This window comes from Vanessa cardui, chromosome 7 (genome assembly GCF_905220365.1).
Source record: "Vanessa cardui chromosome 7, ilVanCard2.1, whole genome shotgun sequence".
Classification (NCBI taxonomy): domain Eukaryota; kingdom Metazoa; phylum Arthropoda; class Insecta; order Lepidoptera; family Nymphalidae; genus Vanessa; species Vanessa cardui.
The window spans coordinates 2,413,264-2,440,141 of record NC_061129.1 but is presented as its reverse complement, the minus strand read 5'-3'; the positions used below and the strand labels follow the sequence as shown (position 1 = coordinate 2,440,141).

General features: G+C 33.5%; 1 protein-coding gene across 8 annotated transcripts in view; it reads right to left on the bottom strand.

Annotated features, from left to right (window-relative positions):
- Positions 1-26,878, bottom strand: part of LOC124531221 (GTPase-activating protein skywalker) — a 92,648-nt gene that overhangs the window by 34,273 nt on the left and 31,497 nt on the right. For all 8 annotated transcript variants that reach the window (XM_047105717.1, XM_047105720.1, XM_047105718.1 and 5 more), the window contains exon 4: positions 13,848-14,052. In XM_047105717.1, the coding sequence (XP_046961673.1) occupies positions 13,848-14,052 (205 nt within the window). The remainder of the gene's footprint in view (positions 1-13,847; positions 14,053-26,878) is intronic.

The following is a 26,878-nucleotide window of genomic DNA, read 5'->3' as shown; positions in this document are numbered from 1 at the left end:
ATAACATGATTACGCATAGAAACGATAGATCGTAAAATACTATTCGTATTCAACCGCCGTTCAGCCGAGTACTTTACAAACTTCTATAAACGCAAAAAAAAATAGATTAAAAAATAATCGGCATCATATACTAACTGATATAAATAAATATAATACCACTTATTATATTATTTGGGAGTCGAGATGGCCCAGTGCGTGCATCTTAACCGATGATTGCGGGTTCAAACCCAGGCAAGCACCGCTGTTTCATGTGCTTAATTTGTCTTTATATTTCATCTTGTGCTCAGCGTCGAAGGAAAACATCGCGAGGAAACATGCATGTGACAAATTTCATAGAAATTCTGCCACATTTGTATACCACCAACCCGCATTGGAACAGCGTGGTGGAATATGTTCCAAACCTTCTCCTCAAAGGGAGAGGAGGCCTTTAGCCCAGCAGTGAGAATTTACAGACTGATGTTGTTGTTGTTGTTGTTATATTATTTGGATAGATATAGAGGTAGAGGACGGCCAAAGAGAAGTCGAATGGATTGTAAGAAGATATAGTTAGAAAGAATGTTACTTGTGAGATGACGTCCAACAGAGAAGTATAGAAGGTGAAGAAATGCGGCGCTGACCCCAAATAATATTTGGATAAGGGTAGGAGAAAGATGACTACTTATTATGCCTCAGTTAGTGAAGTTGAAGTTGGGTCAGAATATAATCGGGAAGGTACTACCGAATTGGATCCCTGATTTGTCTGAGTTGAACTTTTATATATTTTTTATTATATATTTTCCGAGGTTTTGGTGTCTTATTTTTAATTGTCTGGTGTTTTTTCTTATCTTTAATTTGTATTTGTGCATGTTTAATTTTATCAGTTGACTTAATCTCTTTTAAAAAGTATTTTATATGTATTTTACCAAAGAGTTGCCTGCTACTGGCCGGTAATAATTACTTCAGCTGATTTTCAATCTAATATTTAAAGATGAAATAAACTGAATTTGAATCGAGCTCTCACTTTTATTCTTTCTCTAATCCCCTTTAGCGCACCTGCAGAATTATATTACCAGCATTACAATCCAATTATGAGATTTCTTTTTGATCTACTGCCTGCTATTAGATATCTAGAAATAAATGTCTGCCTGCAAAGAAATCATAGATCCTAGATGATATTTGTTTCAAACCAACCCAAACCATGTTTTTTAAACTATCGATTTTGTTTCTTTTGTATATAGTTATAGATTACGAAGTAAGTCTATGTTTTGACGTCGCTTTATCGTTATTAATAAGCCCGAATTCATTAATTTGGGATTGGTCCATCAGGTCTTCGAAGTGACGCGTACTATTATTTCGTCATTATAGCTGATGCAATTTCGATATCGTCAATACTGTGACAATAGAGGCGCGGCTGAGTGTGCACTGCGGGCGGTTCTGGTGTCACTGTCTATAACTGGATGTGACACCATCTAATCCACTTAGGTCATTAATCATAAACTTGGCCTGATTAAAAACGTTGTTATAGGTGTGCCAAGGTCAACCTTTATGTTTATAGCGGTTTAAAGTTCCAATAAACGTAACGTTGCTTTATTTCTTCAGATGTTTTTAACGAATAGTTTATTATTTTTAAACTGCCAGTATACTAACCCATTGTTGTCTTACTTACGAGTTCTGAAGATTATTGTATAACTCGCGACTTTTTAGTTGAATATACATTTTATAGACAGCATATCCACGTGATTGAAGGAAGACATTGTGAGGAAACCTTTACGTCGTGAATCTGCCACGTGTATTCGCTAATCCGAATTGGAACAGCGAACGTCTTGGGGTAGCTCTACGTTTTCTCCTCGAAAACAGATAGGGAGATAACTACAGACATTTGAAATAGTGATAATGAAAAAAAAGCAATGCAATCACAATTGCATTGCTTTTTTTTCAATTGTAAATACCCTATAAGTAAATGTGTTGTCATCAATACTAATAATTATATGACTAATATTATAACTGCAAAAGTAACTCTGTATATTGTTGTCTATCGGCCAAATTCTGAACCGAATATGATGAATTTTGTATTGAAGCAAAAGCTTTAACTGCAAGGAAGGAGATAGGTTATACCTAACATCTGACAACCAACCCCTAAAATATAACTAAAGCCGCATGCGACAACCAGTTGACTAGACCTATAATGTATGGTTTCTTTTATTTCAAATTTACAAGATATATCACGCACCGAACACATATTTCCTCCTTAAACTTGTTTACTTAATTTCAAATTGATAAACCTCAACCCAATTCTTGTTTACGTGTCCATCACGTCTCGTCACAGCTTTATAGTTTCATGGATATATTTAATTCTGTATTTTAAAGTGATTCTAAACTCCAATAATTGTGGTCAGCTCCTTAGTTCCGCCGGTCTTCGCATACGATATCTCATAACATTCGCGGTCGGTATTATTTATCACCGTTAATTGAATGATTTACGACGTTTCTTGCGTGCTTTAGATCGTGTTTCACATTTTCATGTACTCGTGTGAATAAAAATTGTACCTTTGACGTACAACATATGCGTCCAAGACTTGCTTCCGTGACCTTCGAATGGATGATTTACTAAGCTGTACTTCGTGCTGTACGTCCAATCCAACATACATATGTGTAATCTTTATATTAAACTTAAATTTTTCATTAATAGAAGAATTGCTATTCCTTTCTTTTTCGTTATCCAATCTTTACATTAAACTAAAATTTTTCAGTAGTAGAAGTACTGCTATTTCTTTCTTATTCGTATGGTTAAAAAGGATAGGAAGTTTTATCTTGAGTTTAAGCCAAATTGCCTTGTAGCGCCTTTACTTAAAGTCACCTATAACACATATCATACTAAGATCGCACTTATGCTTTTCGTTTTTGGCTGATTCTCAATACTTGGAATCCAGTAATTAACCTTAATAGATATTACTGAAAGGTGTTTGAATTATTGAGATCAAATAAATAATAACCGCATAACACTTTTAAGTAGAGCTTTATATGTATTTCTTTTAAAATATATATTTATAGCGTGTGTAAAATAAACGGGTATTGCTTATGTAACCACTTGTTATAATGAAATAATTGTTATTTAAAGCTAGTAATCGTTTAAATTTGGACAAGAACGTTTTAGGTTATAGAAGAAATATAATTTTTTTATCATTATTCGTAATCGTTAAAACACATGAAATCTTAATTATATTTAAAGACGACGAAACGGCGTTAAAATATAATTAAAAACAAAAACATAACATATGTTTTAATAAAAAACCTTTAATTATAAAAGTCGGTGCGCTGAAATTACAGCAATAAATAATACATAAAAATTCATAACGAGTTCAGATATATAAAAAGATTCTATTTATATATCCAATCAGTTTGGATCAGAAAAGATAAAAATATTTTTTTCAATATTCAGGGATATTGATTAAAATGAACTATTTTATTATTGATTAACTTATATTCGAGATGTCTAAGCGTCGATATGGCCTAGTGGTTAGAACGCGTGTATCTTAACCAATGATTGCGGTTTCAATCCAGGCGAGCACGACTGAATTTTCATGTGCTAAATTTGAGTTTATCATAATCATCTCGTGCTCGGCGGTGAAGGAAAACATCGTGAGGAAACCTGCATATAACAAATTTCATAGACATTCTGCCACATGTGCATTCCACCAACCCGCATTGGAACAGCGTGGTGAAATATGTTTCAAACATTCTCCTTAAGGGGTGAGGAGGCCTTAGCCCAGCAGTGGGAAATTTACAGGCTGCTGTTGTTGTTTGTTGTACCTTATATTGTTAACACAGAGTATATAATGTTTGAAAGCAAATCCGGATATATTTATGATTTATAACACAATACTCCATAATTTATGTAAAGTGATAACATTTTAGAAAATCACAAACCAAAGTTCCGTCGTGACGCCATTGTCAATAATGAGGCAACGACCTCAAGGGTAATGAACGAACATTATAAAAAAACAGCAACGAAGTCTTATTAACGCGATTAGTTTGGCAAACAGCATAGGCCTCTAACATAGAGATTAAGGAACGGAAATATTAACACTAGCCGTGCCCGCGTTTGAATTTAACAAAAAAAATATTATTGTAGACAAGTTACTCCTTATTATATCGGTTATCTGAAAGTGAAAGTCCCGTCAAAATCGGTCGAGCCGTTCCAGAGATTATCCGGAAAAAACAGACAGACAAAAATTGTAAAAAATGTTATTTTGGTATACGTACCGTGCATTGAATAAAAAAAGGGTTATTTTTATATTACAAGCAGACACTGCAATTTTATTATATGTATAGATAGTGTATTTTTTATCTTTGATTACTAAGATATATCTGGATATACTGTTAAATGTGAGAACGCGTTGTAAATAATAGTGGCCAATACTTTTCCGCTAAGTACACACAAACTAGTGAAGTAGTAAGTTTGGCGATTGTCAAGAGTAACTTACACGCACACTAAGACAGCAAAAATTGTTTATTTTAGTTGTTATATAGTACGGCGCTCTATCTTTATACATAAACTAGCTGGCCTCGCGACTACGTGTGCGTTTGGACTTAATAAAAAATTTATTGTTGTAGCCTCAGTAACTCCTAATTACATCAGCTATTTGCCAGTGAAAGTCCCGTAAAATCGATCCAGCCTTTCTAGCGATTACCCGGCGATAACAAACAGACAAAGATACAAAAATTGAAAAAAAAACAAATTCGGCATATGTATTGGGTATATGAACAAACAGACTCTGTAATTTTATTATTTATAGTCTTAGTTTTTTATAATTTTTCTAGTTTGCATTTCTGTTCGTAATCGTTTATAGTATATTTGTACAACTTGACCGTTTGAATTCAAGACCTTTGTATAATTACGAATTAAACTGCATCAAAGATAAAAGATAATAATCTAGAGACCCGATAAAAGATGCTACTGTCGGGTTATTACCTACTTATAGGCGAAATGAGATGACCCGATTCGACATAAAAGGGACGAACGTTATAAATAATCATATAAAAGAAAATAGACGTGACTGTCCTTGCGTTATTGCAAGTTTGAGGCCAACGACCTACATTCATAATGAATGAGAAATCTCGTTCGCAGCAATGAATCATAGGCATCGGTTTTCAGACAATCTGTGACATCGCTCTTATGCCATTCGGATGCAAACGATTGTTATAAACTAATAAAGATTATACGGGTCATCAAAGACGAATTATGTATGGACTCAAATCATTCGATAAAGTTTTTCTCATCAGAATGATTATTGTTTAAGATTTAGTTGAACTTCTATAACAGTACAAATGTCAATCTATACTAATGTTTTAAATATGAAAGTCACTCTGTCTGTCTGTCGTTCTTTCACGACAAAACCGCTGAACCGAATTTGATGAAATTTGGTTGTATGGCAAACTTGAACTCCAAAAAAGGACATAGGCTAGTTTTTTTGCCTTACAAATACACAAAACAACCACTAAAACTAGTAAACCCTAATTACTACTTGTAATACTCATTTTAAATTAAATCTTCATTGAGTAGTTATAATTAAAATGAATTTATCCACGAAAGGACATAGGCTACTTTTTTTGCCTTACACATACACACACAACCAACACCCTAAAAATATTAATCCATAATCGCTACTATAGTTATAATTAAGTAAAATAATAATATCATAACGCAATCGTTAACAAATATTTCAGTGAAACAATGTATGATTATTATAGCGAAGGATCATGCGGCGCAAGCGCATTGTAAACAGAGCCGCCGTTCGCGGTCCAAGAGCCGTTAAACCAAACCAAAGCTTTGATGTATCGAGCGACTCTGGCTTCGTTCGTTAAACATGCACGAGTTTGTTAGTGGTTTTCTCTTTCGATTCGGCATCCGTTCAAGGTCACGACTATTTTCTATAGTCTTTCACGTGATTACCGGCCACCGGCTTTTTTTTATAGCGAATACGTTTCAGTTGCTAAGAAGTTCTTATATGAAATTTATTTTTAGCACAAAATATTCTCAGATACTATTAGTTTTATAGTGTTATCGTTACATAGTATAAAACAAAGTCGCCTATCGCTGTATATTTCTATGTATGTATGCTTAGGTCTTTAACATTACGTAACGGATTTTGATGTCGGTTTTTTTTAATAGAGATAGAGAGAGATAGATAGAGTGATTCGAGAGGAAGGTTTTCGTACATAATACTTGGACAATATTACTATATTATCTAAATTCTATTAGTGTTTCTTTACTAAGAACTTCTTCTTTACTAAGAAACGCTGATAAAATTTAGGCATACTCTACTATATTTAGTATCAGCATTGCTCCCATGCAAAGCCGGGGCGCGTCGCTAGTTTAATAAATAGTTGAGCTTAGTAAATCAACATGTCGTATCAAATTTAATACATCTCGATCTGAAGTCGAGAGCTGTAATCAAAGCGAGAGGTTAAGAGGGTGTGGAGGCCGTCATGACCTATATAACCGTAATGATGGCCGGAGGGATCGAGTACGACGCAAACGCAAACGAGGCAAACTTTTGCGTCTGAATACAGCTCTAAAATACAAAAAAGGCTTTAATAGTCTCATTGAAATAAACAGTTCCGACCTTTTTAGAATAAATGAAAAGGTCACCTTTTTTGAAATTTAGGCCATTTCGCTCGTGCTGGTAAATAGGTCAAACTTGTCTAGCACGAGTACAACACTCAAGGGACGCTGCTTGAGCTTTTAAATGGATTTGATAATTAATTTTTAGTGGAAATGTTCTGCATTTTTATGAAATTCAAATATCATCTATACTATCTTTACTTCTATAATAATATAAATGTTAAAGTATCTCTGTCTGTCTGTCGCTCTTTCACGACCAAACCACTGAACCAAATTTGATGAAATTTTGTATATAGCAAATTTGAACTCCAAGGAACACATGACAAATAACCTCCTAAAACGGGAGCGAAGCCGCGGGCTACAACTAGTTTCAACATATATCAATAAAGAGTTTTCGCCAATTTTTTATTGGGAATCAATTTTAATGTTTTTCGTTGGACAACCGATAGCCAGTTAGTATCCCATCGCTGAGCAAAGGATGCCTCTCGTCATAAAAAGAAAAGTAATTAATTCCATAATTATTCTTAGTCAGTTCAGTATTCTTTGTTTGAGCATTGGTTACGAACTCAAAACTATAGAAAGACAGAAGCATTACACTTACTGACAGTCAAATGAAACACTACCACCGTTTCGGAAAAGGAAACATCCTGAACTGAGAAGAACCGGCGAAAGAAACTCTACCAAATGACCGCATTAATTTAAAGTAACGTAAAAAAGTTTTGATTGACGTCCTATTCCTCAGAACATATCCGATTTTATGTTCACCCTGTAATCGAATACAATCCCATCTAACTTTAACTAAGAGATCCTACTTCAGAAGCTGTTATCTCGGAGAAAACTTTGATATTGCCGAGGAGAAAATAAGTTGGTTAAAGTAACACAAATTAAACGTAGCCTTCACTGTAACTCGCTATTCAATAAGTATAACAAAAACCACTACGGTATACATAGCATGTTTAAGGTTGGGTCTCTCTAGCGAGCACAAATAGAGGGACCCAATCTTTTATAACATCATGTTGTATATAATTAATGAAAGCATAAAGAAACTTTTAATTAGTATAAATAAAGAAAAGACAAGGGAATAAAAAATCCAATAAACACAATTATAATGCTTTTATCGATACACACTAATATTATAAATGCGAAAGTAACTTTGTCTATCTGTTTGGTGCTCTTAATTTGATAACAATTGGTATAAAGTAACCTTTAACTCCAAGGAGAAGGAACCGCTATTTTATGCCTTTAACCTGAAGGCAAGCAACGCCTCCTTGACGACTATATTGTTTGTTTATAATTGAAATTAGTTCTATTTACAATACTAATCTCCTCATCGGAAAAATACGCAAGGAATATCTATTTATATTATAATGGGATAATATCAGCGATCTCTATAAATTCACTTGCGACTCGCACAAAGTATATATGTATATGAGTTCGCTACGCGTGGGCAGAAAAGCTGTTGATATGATATCTGTATACTATAACTCGTTTGAGTTCTGAAATGCATAGTTGCGTAATAAATTTAGTTTTCATTCAAGAATTGAAAATTCTATTCACGGACTATTTTTTAATAGCAACACTCAATAGGTATGATCTTATTAGTAGTCAACATTCTTGACTAAATCTATCCTGAAACTTATAAATCTTTTATTGGCATAGATAAATATAAAATAATTTACTATACGATAAGGTACAAGGTACAGAAAACAAGTGGAAATATGTATGTGAGTTTAAAAACATAGAAGCTAATTATATAACTAGAGGTCATCTAATTATATCTCATATGAAAACTGATAAAAAAATTGTATTAACAACAACAACTGCACACAGATAAAGATAAGCAGATAATCACTTATACCATAGAGACAGATTAAAATCACCCTTTTGGGTCAAGACAGACAAAATATAAAAAAAAAATATTGTACACAAGTTGTCGCTCGTGGATTCGCTCGCGTTTTAGGGGTTTGGTTGTCATGTGTTAGGCAAAAAAGCCTACGTCTTTTCTTGGAGTCTATGTTTGTTTCATACCAAATTTCATCAAATTCAAAGCCAGACTATCTAACTAATTAACTATCACATTTATAATATTAATAAAAAAGTATAGATAAAAAAGATATAAACATACAAATTGACTATTATAAAACTATCTAAGATGCACAATGTGGCGGTCTTATCACGTAAACAGCGATCTCTTCCAGACCAGAAATAGAACCTTTCAGATCTCCGTACACAAAGACCGCAATGATAGCGTAAATCATTTTTAATCGAATCGAACATTACGCAATGGTAGCAATATCAAAACGGCACAGGTACATTCGGAGTATTAAAAAAAAAAGTTATATTTTAAAACAGCTGGCGTGTGACGGGAGCCAAATAGAATACTGAATGCGGATATCGAGATGATCGTTTAAGAGCCAGCGATAAGTGTCCTTGAGATGAAACTGTACAATGAAAAAGAATCGAACGAACGCTCGATGATACAAAAAACCATTGAGCGCGTGCTTTCCCGGTAGATATATTTTTTATTTATTCGTGGGAGACACGAAACGTTTGTACTTATCGACAATAGGAAGTTATATTCACAATCGAGTAAAAACTTTTTTTATGGTTTTGGTTGGCGGACGAGCATGTGGAGAACCTGATGGTGACGTAAGAAACTAACTATTCCTTTCATCGCCAATGGGCCGACCTTGGGAACTACGATGTTATGTCCCTTGTGTAGTTACACTGACTCACTCGCCCTTCCAAACGGAACACAACAATAACAAGTACTGTTGTTTGACGGTAGAATATATGATGAATGGGTACCTTAGCAGTACCTGACCAGAACCGACAGTAACCAGAATAAATAATTTTGATGTTCTAACTTGTAACTATTTGGAAAAAGATTCAATTGCTTATCAAACTTAACTTTCCATTAATTGTGGGATGTATTCGTAATATTTTATATGCATAGAGTAAATTATATTCCAGTCGTCAACATGGAAATATTACCGACTTGGATTACATAATAAGTCGTAGCATGGGCGTCGTCTCTCGAGAGCAATTCGAGTTTATTAAAGCTAGAAATGAGAATAATATGAAACGAGCGCGTTTCGCACGTTCATCCTTTCTGTGTTCACGTTATAAAAAACTAGGTCAGGGTAATGTAGAGGATGTAAGTTGTTTAAGTATGTCCAAAACTTTGACTTGGAGAGGAAATTTATTTACCTGCTGATAAAAAGGACTTAAATTTTAAAGGGCTTGATTTTATTATGGCATAGGTTATCGGATGAGCATATCGGCCAATTGATGGTAAGTGGCCACCACCGCTTAAAGACAATGGCGCTGTAAGTATTAACCATTCCTTACATCGCCAATGCGCCACCAACTTAGGGAACTAAAATGTCCCTTACGGCTGTAGTTACACTGACTCACTCAACTTTAGTTAGTAATAGAATATACGATGAGTGAATGGTACCTACTCAAAAATTTTAAAGCTACTTTAATAACAGTTACAAGTTATCAGCTCCTCACGCGATACTATAGTAAAGAAAGGAAATAAAAAAAGTTAAATTCTCATTCCTAACATGAAATAAAATACCTTAGGAATTGTGTCACGCGAACCGCAACGAACCTCTACAACATTACTTCAAATATTTACGTGTTGAACCTTAGTTTCGTGAAAGACTTTAAGAAATAAAACGTATAGAATTATTATTTTATTTTATCATTGGTTTTTCTTACTGTCTTTAAATTAAAATATTGTATTCTATTTAAGTAGAAAGAAAAATCATTTTTAAGAAAACTATTTTGGAGGCTATTTTACCACGCAGCTAATTGGGGTCGATGATTTTCTTGCTCATCTCATGAAACCTTGTTACTTGTTCAGATTTTAATAATCTTCGGTTATGATTCGTGTTCTAGCCTTAGATCTCAATTATATTCGATAAATAACATTATATTTTTACATATAAGATTTTCGAACGATAGTCTCCAAGCCTTTATTATTGACAAATAGATTTAGCTCAAACATTTCCATAAAACATTCACAATACAAACAACACAACGCATCGATGTTAAATAATGTAGAAAACATGTTAAAATAACAAATGTAGTCTGAAAGGAGGTTTAAAAGAAACGCAAGGACAAAAATCAAGCGGTAATACGTGACACGAGTGTAATAAGGCGTTTGCTTCGCGCAAAAAGTACAGGAAGAGCTCCGGTTACGGCCGAGCGCGCAGCGATCGAACATGTAATCGAGAATTTTATTAACCTTTTTATTCGGCCCTTCGACCTTTAGATGATTGATAGAATTTGATTTCAATTTTTTTTTTTTTTTAGGTAATCTGTGGCATACGTGTTTCAGGCTCACCTGAAGGAAATTGACTACCACCGCTCATGGATACTGTCACTGTGGGTGCTTACAGGTGCGTTATCGGAATTTGACGAATGAGTAGGCTTCTCTTGCATATTTAATAAATAAATAAATAACTATTGGACAACATCGCATACTAATGTTCCCAATGTAAGTAGCTACAGCACTTGAGTTATGGAAAAATCAGAAGTAACGACGGTATCACCAACACCCAGACCCAAGACAACATAGAAAACTTATGAACTTTTTCTATATCGAATCCGGACCCTCGTAGTGGCGTACACATGAAAACCGGCGTACACACTACTCAATCATGGTGGTCATCATATTTGGTAGAATAATGCTAATTATAGAACAAGAAAGAATAAACTACCAATATAGATTTACTTGAAAGTCTAAAAACACAATTTAGACTAAAAAAAATACAGTGACATTAAAAAAAGAATTGAAGAATCAAAACGATAACGTGCCAACGTTTCTCTTTTTAATGGATTCGCCTGCATTGGCGAAATGCCAAAACCATGGAATCAAGAAGGAGGCCCTATTAATACTGGCCGTTCACTCGAAAGTGACATTTCCACTAAACATAACAGATAGCACCGTGCCGAGACACGAACTCTTGACAGCGATCCAGTTCGAACTGGCTGACAATGATAATGAAAACACAGTGACACGAACGCACACGTCGAGAAAGAAATATTTTTACAACGATTTACACGATTAAAATAGCGCATCACTTAATGATACTTAATTAAAGTATACAAGTTTAGAAATGGAAGACAGTTCATTGTTTATCAGCAAACAAACATGCGGATAAACAGATACCTAAAATGCCGAGAATGTTTGGAAATATTCGACAACGCAATCCCCTTGGCTTTGCCAATGTTCATGGGCGGCGGTGATCAAGTAACATCACGTGGCCTATTTATTTATTCGTCCTATTTAATTTAAAAAAAATCGAATATATCACATGGGTAATAAAAATACTATTATTTTTATATTCTTCAAGTTTAAATCTTCCATATCGATGTAGCCATTTCCGAATAATCAGTAAACGTACAAAAAAAAACACACACAAGACGTGCCTTTTTTGAAATCGGTTGAAAATAAGTGTCGCTGTATCGTTTTAATTAAATCGGTTAAAGAAACTACAGAGGAAATAGTCACTTCTATAACCATCCGGTGCGGCGGTTTGAATTGACGCTGTTTATTACCGTTTCTCTGAGATAAACTGCTTAGCTCTAAATAGGTGTCGCTGTCTCGGCATCGTTGAACAACATACAATACGACACCTCTTTTTATCATATAATACTTCGAAACATTCCACTCGAAAATAGACCAGATAATTGAGAGATAGGAAATTGACAACACCGTAGACACTATAAATCTGTGGTATGCTGAAGACGACTATTAATCGTATTCATGTCAACAAGCGATACGGCATTACGGACTCTGTAGCGGAGCATGAGAGCCTAATTCACGTTTTGATATGATAGATCAAAACATTATTCAATTGCGAGCAATAGTCGACTTTATGACGTTGATTCAGAGTTTAAAATAGATAATGCGCTCTATGACGCAGATTCAGCCAGGACAGACTCGAGCAATTTGCCTATTGCCGAGTTCAATTATCGCCCCCCGCACTCATTACTGAATTAAGGCGAGAGCGACTGTAAATTTTGCGTCGCCTCTGCAATTCGACTAAATTGAGAGGATGTTTTATATATGGGAGGATTTGACTAAAATATATTAGATCAGCGACCCGCCCGGCTTCGCACGGGTGCAATGCTGATACAAAATATACTAAAAAATGTCTGACTGAGTTTATTAAGACCTTTATACTACTGTTATTTTGATCTATCTAGTAGAGTTTGCAAAAACTATGTTTTTTACGACATCACTTTAGAAACCTCTAAAATAATCAGTATTTCTTCATTATATTGCATGTATTATACCTACAAAAATTCCTCTTGAATCAATCTATCTATTAAAGAAACCGCATTAAAATCCGTTTGTAATCCCTATGAAATGATAATGATGATGACGAAGGGACGGATCAATGGAGACTTTATAATGCCTCCCTTAAAACCAAGGGTTTAGGCAATTTAATAAATGACCATTAAAAGCATACGAATACCTATTTAAAGCATAAAATTTTGATTCAATAATCAATAATCAACTGCGGATTGTAACTTGCCGACTGTAGTGCGGACTTAATCTCTTCATTCAACGAACTCAACGCGTTGGAATTACTAATCACTGACAATACATTATTTTAAAGCTATTTTTATATTCAACTAGCGACCCGCCCCAACGGTACAATATTGATACTAAATATACTAGATTTTTTTTATTTACGACATTACATCAGAAACTTATAACTTACTAAAATTATTATCACGGTTTCTTTACTATATTGTCACTGTATTATACGTGTATAAAAATCTTGTAATCGAATCACTCTCACTATTAAGAAATACCAAATGTAATTTTAAAGATCTAAGCATACATAGGGACAGACAGCGATAAGAGTTTTTTTTTTATACTTTGTAATGATAATGATAATGACGATTCTTAGATTTCGTTTAATACGTAATTTAACCGCTATACACATTCGAAAAACTAATCTTAAAGATTAATAAGATAATCTAAGTACAGTAAAAATGACGAGATAAATAAGTGTTAAAGACGAAAATAAAAACTCGTTTCAGTAGATAAGTTGTTATAGAAGTTGTTGCTAAAAATGTCTCGGCTGTTATCATTGCAAATATTGTTCAAAGATAAGACCGACTGCTATGCTACGGTCAGAGATTAAAAATTGTGGCGCGTTAACATTGAGACACAAAAAATATACTACGGACGCTATATAATTTAGAATTAACTTACCAGGCATGAAATGTAGTAAGGCGGCGGTGATGGGGTAGAGGCTGGGGCTGTAAGTGATGTCGGGGCAGGCGTAGCCGAGCACGGAGACGACCCTGTCGGCGACCGCCCGGCCCTTGCGGGTCAGGTGGTAGCCCAGACAGTGGGTCGCCTCCACGAACGGCGGGAGCATGATCGGCTTGTCCGGCAGCTCAACTGTACCGAAAACCTGGAACAACATATAACAGACTATTAAATTAATTAATCAAAGAACAAACATTTTTTTGATTTCTAAAAAATACACTTCGACAATTGTTGGGTTTTGGTTACATTCGCAAATAAAAAACAGCGTGGATGGTAAGAGCGAGCTGGTAATAACTAGCTGACCCGACAGCCGTTGTCCTGTCATTGTTAGAAATATTCAATTCGAACTGGAATGATTATAAAAAACGGGAAACCCGTTTAAACTGCTAATACGGAATAAACGCGCTTAAGTGTTTTGAAGACGTCCAATATTCTGTGCATCTTTACGCAAGAGCATTCTAAACATTACTAAAAACTTTAAAAAAATCAGTAAAGTCGTATCCAAGTCATTGCGTGACCAATAGAAATAGGGTTTCTTTTATATATAATACACATATATACCAAGACGCTAACACTGCAAATGTTACAACTAACATAGCTAACATAATATACAATGTACATGTATCATAGATAAGAGATAATTTCCTAATGGAACATAGGATACAATTACATCATAATACAACAACAGCCTGAAGATTTGGAACATATTCCACCACGCTGTTCCAATACGGGTTGGTGGAATGCACATGCGGCAGAATTTCTATGAAACTAGACACGTGCAGGTTTCTTCACGATATTTTCCTTCATCGCCGAGCACGAGATGAATTATAAACACATTGCAAGCACATGAATATTCAGTGGTGCTTGCCTGGGTTTGAACTAGCGATCATCGGTTAAGATGCACGCGTTCTAACCACTGGGCCATCTCGGCTCAAATTACATAACACTACGTTCGAAATGGTCACGTTAAGTTTCCCTACATCCTGTATTGTGAAAGACCGATTAAACTTTGCCGTGTGGTGCAGTTACACGAATCGAGCGAAGTAGTTCTTAACATTTACGTACATGGAAGAATTTTAATTCCGACTCTGTGCCAAATAACTTCTTTAATTACACTTAATGATGAATATCTTTTTTTTTTTTCAAGAATATTCTCGAGGAATGAAGGAAATGTATTTAAAGTCAATTATTTTTTTAATTCAAAAGGAAATACATCATTCAAATATTTCAGCTTTCGTAACTATCGCTTGCTGTTTATGTGTTATTTAATTGACATCTAAATAATAATTATTTTCATTGTTATATAATAATCGTCAAAACTTTTGAGTAGAAATCAATTTATTTAAAAAATGACTTATTGAATTATATGGCGTTGTTGGAGCAAAAAATTGACTTAATGCACCCAAATCAAATTCGTTTATACCTCCCCTATAGAAATTTTAAGCACTTATACAATTTACGAAATAACAGTCAATCCGAATCTAATATATTTGATGCATATTTACGTATGCAGCCACTGTGATATCTCGGTAGTATTATAATAAAATCATGTGATATATATTATAGATAGATATTTCTTATATGCAAACAATACTATTCAGTTTCAATATAACAAAGTAAAATATTTCAATAGCCTTCATTAGTACTAAATGTTTGAGGGCATCAAATAACGCATCGTCTATATTCATATAAAATGGTAATAATAATAATACATAAAGCTTACTACTTAATAATTCTTTATCATGATTTAAATCAGTCTACTTAAGGTATTTGTCTACTTCTCTAGATGACAGTTATACTTGGTGTTAGGGCTTTGTGCAAGCACGTCTGGGTAGGTACCACCCACTCATCAGTTATTCTACGGCCAAATAACAGTACTCAATATTGTTGTGTTCCGGTCTGAAGGTTAAGTGAGCCAGTGTAACTATAGGCACAAGGGGTATAACATCTTAGTTCCCAAGGTTGGTGGCACATTGACGATGTAAGGAATAGTTAATATTTCTTCCAGCGTCATTGTCTATGGGCGATGGTGACCACTTACCATCACCCATATGCTCGTCCACCAACCTATACCATAAAAATAAGTTGGTCTATTAGTGTTGAAGTAAGAGTCATATGTTCCATCTTCATCGAGCACACAAATTATGACCCCATTTGGAAGACACATGATTCACGACAAGTAAAAAATTGTCCATATTTGAACCCCAAATCATCAGCTCGGAAACACGCGTTTCATCCACTGAACTATAACGGTTCACACGTAACCGATTGAAAAAAAATAAAATCGTGCCATGTATCAATTTCGTAAATAGTTTAAGTAAATACATTTAAATCTTTTATCCAATTTGTCGCTGACATATTTGCAAGTCAACTCGTGATTATCCACTTTACGGACAAGGCCGGCCGCGTTGGTACACTCATATAAATTATACATTTTGTCTATAAAACCATACCTACACTTGAATATTGTGAGACTATGATAATAAATAAATAAATATTGGACAACATCGCATACAGTACTTTGATCTCAATGTAAGTAGCTGAAGCACTTGTGTCATGGAAAATCAGAAGCAACGATACCACAAACACCCACACCCAAGACAACACAGAAAATTTTTCTACATCGTCTCGACAGGGAAATCGAACCCGGGACTTCGGAGTGACATACCCATGAAAACCGATGTGCATACTACTCGACCACAGAGGTCATCATAACTTGTATAAATTATTTACTCAATAGTATTTATTAAAAAAAAAAGTAATTCAACTTTAGAAATTCTATATTAAACTTAAGCTGCGTCAGACAGAGTCTGTAATAACCTCACAATTATAAGCTATCCAAGTACACATTGTAAAGTGCAAGACAAAAAATTATTATTTTATCGATATTAAGATAACGTAAAATATATCAAGTGTAGTTATTATTTAAATAGGTATTTCGTTTTATATCATATCTAGTTAAATTTATTCAAACTAAGTGTATCTCATTTAAAAGTTAAATTGTATCCGAAATAACGCTACACTCAACGAATATTTTCCCTCGTCGAGAGTTGTTCAAACAGACGCTTGAATCAATATTTTCGTTAGCAGTGATAATGAAAATACATTTCGACGTTAACGAGTTTAAAGGAATTTTTTTACACCGAAAGCACGTCAATATTTTTCTTACGAATCTAATCATTTTTGAGTTTTTAGTACGACACAACTAAGATGATGATCAACATTCGTAAAACCGATCACTTCGCAATTGAATACGCTATCCCAAATAATCCAAATAATCAACGATCTTCTTGCAGGCTTACAGTGGGAGGCTTTATTTAGTGAGTGTAATAACGTAGATGAAATGGCCGGCATCTTTTACACTGAATTGCACAATATAATCCAGAAATGTGTGCCAAAGAAGAAAGTAAAAAATAATGCGCCATATCCAGTGTGGTATTCAAGAAACTTAATAAAAAGACTAGCGGAGAAAAATAAATATAGAATAATGTTTAAAAAATATCATAATCCTATGGATGAAATTGAATTTAAACTTTTAAGAAATAGATGTGAAATTTTGATTAATACAGACTATAAAAATTATTTAGATAGGGTGGAGAACAATATAAAAAAAAATCCAAAATACTTTTACTCATACTTAAAAAATCTGCGTAGTAATAAAAGCGATTATCCTGCGGTGATGACTCTTAATGGTTGTTCGTTCAACAGCGGTTCTGACATTTGTAATCAATTTGCAACACATTTTTCTAATATGTACATTTCAGCCAACTTAACAACCACACGGTCACCAAACACCTTAAAATCAATATCCATCTCCGATTTAGGCAGTATACATATTCTGGAAAAGAATATTATAAAAAAGTTAAAATGTCTTGATGTAAATAAAGGGGCAGGCCCAGATAATATACCACCTTTTTTTGTTAAACATTGTGCTTGTTTACTAGCAAAGCCTTTATTTCTAATATTTAATAAGTCACTGTGTGCTGGCGAATATCCAAGTGTATGGAAAAATGCAAGAGTAGTTCCTATTTTCAAAAGTGGTGATATAAAAGACATTAAAAATTACAGGCCAATATGCATATTGTCAGTTTTTTCAAAAGTGTTTGAATCTTTGATCTCTCCGGTAATCACATGGCACATGAAGCCAGCAATGATAGAAAATCAACATGGCTTTTTTAAAAAGCGATCCACCATATCAAATTTGACTGTAATTGTTGATGATTTATCAATGGCAATGGACAATTCAGAACAAATAGACTGCATTTATACTGATTTGGCCAAAGCGTTTGACGTTGTCGATCATTGCATTTTGTTGGAAAAACTTAGCGGATACGGTATCAATGGTAACCTTATAAGGTGGTTTGAATCGTATTTGATGGGCCGTAAAATGAACGTGGTTACCAGTCATACACATTTACTGCGACGTCAGGAGTACCACAGGGTTCTATTCTTGGGCCAATATTATTTGGTATTTTTGTAAATGACATAGTGGAGTGTTTCAAGCACTGTCAATTTCAATTATATGCTGACGATCTTAAAATATACAATAGGATAAATGATGTCAATGATTCTAAGAATATCCAAAGTGATCTAGACAGGCTTTCGGTATGGTGTGATCATAATAATTTAAAATTAAATTATTTAAAATGTTATAGTATAACATTCAGTAGAAAGATAATAAACTTAAATTTTGATTACAGTATTAAAGGTAATGTCTTAACGAAAGTCAATCAAATACGCGATCTTGGGATTATTCTGGATCATAAGTTAAGTTTTATATCACATGTAGATAATATAATTAAAAAATCACTCAAACTATTAGGATTTATTTTAAGAGCGTCAAAAGAATTTAAAAGGTCGTCAACCAAAATAACACTGTTTAACACAATGATTAGAAGCAGACTTGAATATTGTTCGGTCGCATGGAGTCCTCACTATCAATTACATAAAGATAGAATTGAGAGAATACAAAAAAAATTCTTACGTCACCTGGCTTACAGAGACAATGTTTTCAAACAGAATGAGCATTACAAAGAACAGCTAAAGTTATATAAAGCTCTCTCACTATCTAATCGTAGAGACTTAATGGATTTATGTTTTTTGCATAGAATTGTAAATGGAGGTATTGATTGTCCAAATTTGTTAAGCAGAGTTAAATTGGCAGTACCAAGGTATAACGCTAGAAGTTTCATCAAAAATAAGCAAACCTTTAGTCAAGCGCTTACGAAAAGTAACCTGGGCAGGGCTGCACCTATTAACAGAATGGTCATTTTATATAATAATATCTTCAAAAAAGCTGGCCTAGATATTTTTCATCAATCTACTTTACGCTTTAAAAGACAAATTAAAAAGCATCTAACCACTTAGCGTTAACTTCATTTATTTAATTCTAAGACGCAAGACCAAGTTCCTATGTATGTAAGCTCATTAATTTTTTTATTTACTTTAATGATTTAAAATTCATTTAATTGTCAAATTTTATAACGACCTTTAATTTTTTTTTGTGTTGTTGTTATTTTTGCATGTTTTGTTAATTCCTCTTTCCTTTTTTTTTTTTTTTTTGCTTACGTAGTTTAGTTCTATTTTAAGTTTTATAACAAAGAATGTTCTTTTTTTTTATTCCTACGCATGTTAAGTTAGCCTATAAGTGAGGTATACAATTTTTATATTTAAGTTATTTAATAATTGTAGTCTAGAATAAGAAACAAAACTGTATACAACGTTGGCTTCCTATTTAATAAAATAAATAAAAATAAAATAAATAAAATAAATCCCAAATTATCAATATTTATTTCTTACGTGAATATGATCTTTACATAAACGTATACATCATTTGACACAATATACACGTCAATTTGACACGTCGATATACATGCACTTGCTTTCTCTGACGTGAGAATCTATAGCGACGAATTGCGTCGAATGGCGCGATAGGGAGCTATTTCTATCGGCAGTAATCGGTTTTATTGAATTTGCCGATGATACATCTAAGTTGTGTCATACTATACTTACACACTAAAACATATACGTCTAGACAATCAATTTACAAACGGGATGTAAATCAATTAGCAAGACTGGATAACTTATAGGCATACAATTTTCATTGCGTATACGGGTTACAAATTACAATTTCCTCTCGATAATAATACTAACAACATAGATGAAATCATTAGAATTGCCGGAACGATGTAATAATCTTGACTACTTGACGTAGACCGCGACTTCCACCGCGTTTAATTTCTGCAGGTATTTAATTAGATATAAGATTTTAAATTAACACGGTTATTCACGAGAACAGACCATTCGTATATAATGTCGAAATATCGAGCTCCACCGAATAAAAATAAAAAATGGTAAATATCCCGCAATTAATAACTTTAGTATTTAATTAGATATATAAAAACTATCATATATTTACTATAATAATATATTTACTACTAGCTACTCGCCCCGACTTCGCACGGGTGTGTTACTGATACTAAATATACTACAGAATTAGTTTATTTAAGACATCACATTAGAAACTACTAAAATTATCAGTGTTTAAAGAAACTATATTGTCTCGAATTACTCTATCTATTTAAAAAAACGCATCAAAATCCATTGTGTAATTTTAAAGATCTAAGCATACATAGGGACAGACAGCGGTAAGCGACTTTGTTTATTATGTAATGATAATGATTCCAGGCTGTAAGATATTTTTTGGACATAATCTAGTAAGATTTTTTTATATATAATTATAAGATAGGAAAATAGCGTATCAAAAATCAATTTTCACCATTTCACGAGTGAGATACGAAGTGACTTCTCAAAGAACATCAATGCTAAAAGAAATATAAAATTATAATCGTGTCCGAGTGTCTATTGCATAATGGGTTCGTCGAACGTTAATCTCGGGACAGATAAAGAATACGTCGTTCCTTAAAACTGCCACGTGTTGCGTGAATTCGATGGAGCAACGACCGACCACTGTGTTTGTAAACGAGACGAATGATAAATAACATATATACGACCAATAAACGTTTGTCAAATAGACGGGAGTCGGACCGAACCTGGGTAGCAGCAGCTAATAATATCTGTCGGCACAGGATTCGCGAATATAAGATTAATTTTAGAAAATAGATGTTACTATCGCGGTGCTTGTCCGTTTTAATGGTCGCGAAATAAATAATGAGCTGATGTGTAAAAATAAACTCGAATCTCACCTCTGAATATGAACGTGAAATTGTCAGAATTTAATATACGACATTGACTTATACAAAGAGCCTGTAAATTTCCCACTGCTGGATTAAGGCCTCCTCTCCCTTTGAGGAGAAGGTTTGGAACATATTCCACCACGCTGTTTCAATGCAGGTTGGTGGAATGCACAATCATTGGTTAAGATGCACGCGTTCTAACCATGTCAGCTCTATACACTAATTTATAACATTTTTACAGAGTATATCAAAACAGGGTATCGCTTTAACTCGGTTGTCAACATTTTACGAGTGAGAAACGAAGTGGATTCCCACAGAATCGCAGTACTGTGTGGCTGAGTAACGCATTGAAAATAATTAAAAAATGTCTTAATATAATACTTCTATGTAATACAGACACGTCATGTGAAGATATTTTCGTTGTCCTTATGACATCGGACGTAAATAAGTCGTGTTTATTGTTGCCAATATAATGAAAGCCTACAATAGCATAGCAATACAATTATGATACATATGTATGTAAAATGTAAATACATTTCTAAAACAGTTGTTATGTACATACATATCATTAAAATATACATAAATATTTGTTTATTGTATTCATTTATTTTACATATATAAATAAAAACATTATTTCGTCATGTGATCGCCACTCCCCTGCGCAAGCGCATCGTCCTTCGTATTCAAGGCCGCCTGCAAATGTATCAAGCTTAGGGCTGCCACATGAAATATGTAGTAACTTATTAGATATATCTTTATTATTGTTTCAACATTAAACTACTATTAAAAAAGTTTGTGTGTTGATGTTTTTCTTGAAACTTTTACAGTATTGACTATTTTTTTTTTTTGAATTATTAGTAAAACTTGTACCTACTGTACGACAATATTGATGTGATAACTTTAATTACCTGTTATAAATGATAGACAACTTATTTAACCAAAACCAAGTTACTCTAGTTGAGCGAAACAAGTAACAGATGTTACTTGATATGCATAATAACGCAATACTTAACATAGAAAATCAATCACTGGCACAATTAATTTACTTATTATACTATAAATTCACTACCCTTCCCTTCTCTGTTCTCTTGTTCATAATATGATCTGAAATTTTAAGCTTACAACAGAAAAATAACTCTCTTTTTCACTTGCATTTCTGTGCCTCGGAAAGTACGTAACGTTGTCCTACTTTTAAGCTTTTCCATCGATTATGAAAGTCATTATAATTTTCTACGCCCTTAGGTAGGTTCACTTGGAAATGCACGCAAGCTAAAATGGAGGACATTTTCATTTTTCTAAAAAAAATGTATATTTCAGACTAAACTTTCAACCTAATGGATCTCAGTATTTTTTTAAATTTCAACCCTACTACGTTTCCGAGGATATTTTCAACATGTCAACGAGGACTTATTTGATGATATAAACGTGAAACTAAAACCAGTTTCGGAAGACAATTGATCCTTTTAACCTTGGGTTAAAAATAAATCATAAGAACATAAAGATTTTCATTAAATCATTTTAATAGAGATTTACGAACGAAACGTAGTGACAAATGTCAATAATGAGGCATCTAATTATATAAAATTGTTTGTTCTTAATTTAAACATATGTACTTTTTGCTTTTATATTTGTACTGATATATGTTGACTTGATAACCATGCTTTTGGTGTATTTTATCATTTAGTATTTTTTATTTATTTAAGTGTGTTTGTATTTTTTCATCAGGTAACACTATAAGACTTGATACCCGTGTCTGTGGTGTATTTTATCTTTTAGTATTTTTATTTATTTGCTTGCATTCTTTTACCAGGCAACATTATATGTTTAATAACCATGGCTTTGGTGTATCTGATCTTTTAAATTTGCATTTTATCTATATTTCAGTGTGCCTGCATTTTTCCACCAGGCAGCATCACAAATATAATACAGTTTTAAATGTACCAAGTCCATCAACAGATTCTTGGCAATTGTTCCGACATTGTTACGATAGAGGAACAGACGTAAACATAAACAGACTATATGTACACACGATATATTATGTACATAACAAAGTAAATGTTATAATAGTGAGGTCAATTTTAATCTGACCCGTAGATATCGCATCTACGGGTCTACGTTCTAGAAGGGATGATGAATTATCTATCGTTACTAGAGTTTTATGTAAAGTAAAGTAACAGCCTGTAAATTACCCACTGCTAGGCTAAGGCCTCCACTCCCATTGAGGAGAGGGTTTGGAATATATTCCACGCTGTTCCAATGCAGGTTGGTGCACATGTGGCAGAATTTCGATGAAATTGGACACATGCAGGTTTCCTAACGATGTTTTTTCACATGACGTCATACTATACATTCCGCCGAGCACGAGATGAATTATAAACACAAATTAACGAAAAAATCGGTTAATATGCACGCGTTCTAACCACTGGGCCGTCACAGCTGCAGCATGAGAGACGACGAATTATAAAACAGTTATATGTATATTATAAAATTAAATTATTCAGTGTTAATAGTTCTTTTCTATTAGCGCAATGTTATTATCCATTCGTATCTATCATATGTTTATATTTTACACTTGACGTCATATCTATTCATCCTCTACATCCATCCATCATATACTGATTATCCATTAGGCTATTTAGACCTTGGTGATCCGACTAGACGACGAAAACAGCTCAAGAGGTAAACATTTCTCCAATTTGATTAGGGATATGTTTGAATAGGTATACCATACATGATATCTCTTAATATTATATATAAACATCGTAATTATATAAAAAAAAATAGTATATATATCATGTCTTTAAGGAAACTGGAAAAAACGTAATGCAGTCCTGTACATGCTACTGGGATTGGTTTTCTTTCGCAAACCACCCACCCGAGCACTTCCAATATCGTATGTATTATTATCAGAACTGTTTGCTGTTTGGTAAGTCTTCCATTCCTAAATAAATTTTCTTAATACGTACATCTATTGATAGATCAACTCAAGTACATAAGGACGTAAGAATGAAATATATATTTCATAAAAAAAATAAGTTAAAAAGATAAAAATACAAATTAACAAAATTATTCACATAGCAAAATATTTTCCATTATTATGACTTACGAGAGCAGCGAACTACAAAATAAACGCTCAAAAGATAAAAGAATGATTCAGTCGAATTGATCTTACAATAATAGATATATCAGCTTTCAGTAATTTTACAGTTGCAAATACATTCAACCTTGATGGTGGATAAGAACGGGCGATATTGAGTGGCTCTCAACGAACGTTCGCTGATAATGGCTTTGATCTGGGTGAACATACATACATTACGTTGTTATTCGATTCAAACAAAACGATACGTTACATATATAATATACTTCATAATTAAAATCATTTGATAAGATTGGGGATCTATTACAAGTTTAATAAAATTTGAAAATAATATGCAAGACAAAGATAAGGAACAGGCTAACATGACTGCAAAGCCGCTAATATTCTTTTTAATTATTATTAACGATTGTTTTGTTTTTTCAAATAGAACATTGCTAGAACTTCTGATTCGACAATTAATCAGAATTCTACCTAGAAACACCGTAGCATAAAGTTCTTTTAAAATAAACGTCAAAATACAAATTCGTATATAAATATGTATTACGAGTAATTTTCTAAACCACATCCAAAAATGAATATAGACATTCTAATATGTATTCTACTACAGAAGCAAAAGGGCTTTAATAATGAAATTATTTTTAATAGCAATAAATTAATTCCGAGATTTATATTTAAGCTAGAAATATTTATCTCGGAATTAAGTAAAACAGATTTGATAAAATATATGATTTCAACGTCGAATGTAATTCTCTTCAACGTAGGGACAATTTATAGAGTCGTGGACAATGAGCTCGTGGGCGAAGCGCTAAGGCTCTTAATTAGTGCGGACACAACCTCGACGCGACCTCTTGGCACGGGCAATCAGCGGATAATTGAATAAAGTGGACCGACTATACCGAATTGCAAATTCGATGCGATCTTTATTTAAAACACGAACTTTCGGTAGTTAATTCATTAATGAAGCTATAATTTCATTCAGACGAAAGTGTTTTTAGTCATTATATAAAATTCACATTAAACAGGTAAGTCTTAATGATCAAATGCCGTAACCAATTGATCTTTTAATAATAATTCTTCGAAAGAGGTCAACGATATACCGGAGCGTTATAAAATAAATAATAGCTAAAAATACGATGTTTTTTGCCATGTACCATTGGGTAAATAAATACATTGCCAACGTTATTCCCTCGCGGATAAGATCGATGATACTATTTTCGTCGGAGCGAATACACAAGGCGGATTCCATCTGAAATAACTTCAGCGTTTTACCATCGCAATGTGTGCAGTAAATCGCGGCCGAAGCACGATTGTGAAAAACACTCATGTTATTATCAGCGATATAAATTTATTACAACATTCGATTATTGAATAAGTCGAGACAACGAGCTCGGATATAACGTAAACGAATTAGATGAACCAAAAAATTCAAAACGATAGAGCTATACCTACGTAACATAAACATAAAATCAAATTATAAAACGTAGGTTTTCTTAGCGTAAACACGTGAGTGACAGCTGAATGAGCAGTTGAACAAGTTACAGTGGCAAAAACAAGGTCTTAGTATGATTTACATATACATAAAGAGCGAGATAGTCAGACTTGGCTGGCGCGTGCATTTCGACACGATGGTATAAAAAACATAGATGTACATTATTTACAAGATATTAAAGTATTAAGATAAAATAAAAGTGAGACATACAGTGTCAAGAATGAAAAATAGCAGACGCATACTGAGGATTGAAAAAATAGCCAAAAATAATTATAAAAGATTTTGCTCGTTCTGTAATTAAGTCTTATGATTTATAAACCGTATAACATAACTAATATGGGATGGTCATGGTATTTATTTATACAAATAGATACTAAATTAACATTTACATGTGCAACGTTTCATGGCCAGACATAATCATACATTTCGTCGCATCTGAACAACAATAACAGATCTGCGATGCTTTAACTTTAAACATTTTTATTGTCATATTTGTATCTTTACAGATACGTTTTCCGTACTTTTGGTGTATTAACTTTTAATTTGTTTTTTTCATTTGTGTGTACTTGCCTTTTTATCAGGCAAGATCACAATTTAAGTTTTAGGATTCATTATTTTTATTATTATTTTATCGCTATATGGTATTCATAAACAATATAATGTTAGTCTGCAAAGAAGTCGAGGATTCCAAATGTCATGTCTGTAAAAACAAACAAATGTTATGTCGTCTAGGAATTCTGGATTCCTTGGTCGGTATCGATTATGTCACTCCATTAATTTGAGATTGTAGTCCAGAATTTCCCTGTTAGCCGCCATTTGCGTTCTCTTCCCAACGGATCGTCGATGATAAACTTCATTCACAACATTCACATAATAATTGAGTTTGGGGCACATGTAGGGATGAAATGGACGCATTGAAATTATGGCTTTATAGACATGACATCGTTAAAACGAATTTCCTTTGCCAGTAGACAAGATATTCTAAATTTTTAATTGGTCGCCTGGTGCAAGCCCGTCTGGGTAGGTACCACCCACTCATTAGTCTACCGTCAAATAACAGTACTCAGTATTGTTGTCTTCCGGTTTGTATGGTGAATGAGCCAGTGTAACTACAGTCTCAAGGGACATAACATCTTAGTTCCCAAGGTTGGTGGCACATTGACGATGCAAGGAATACTTAATATTTCTT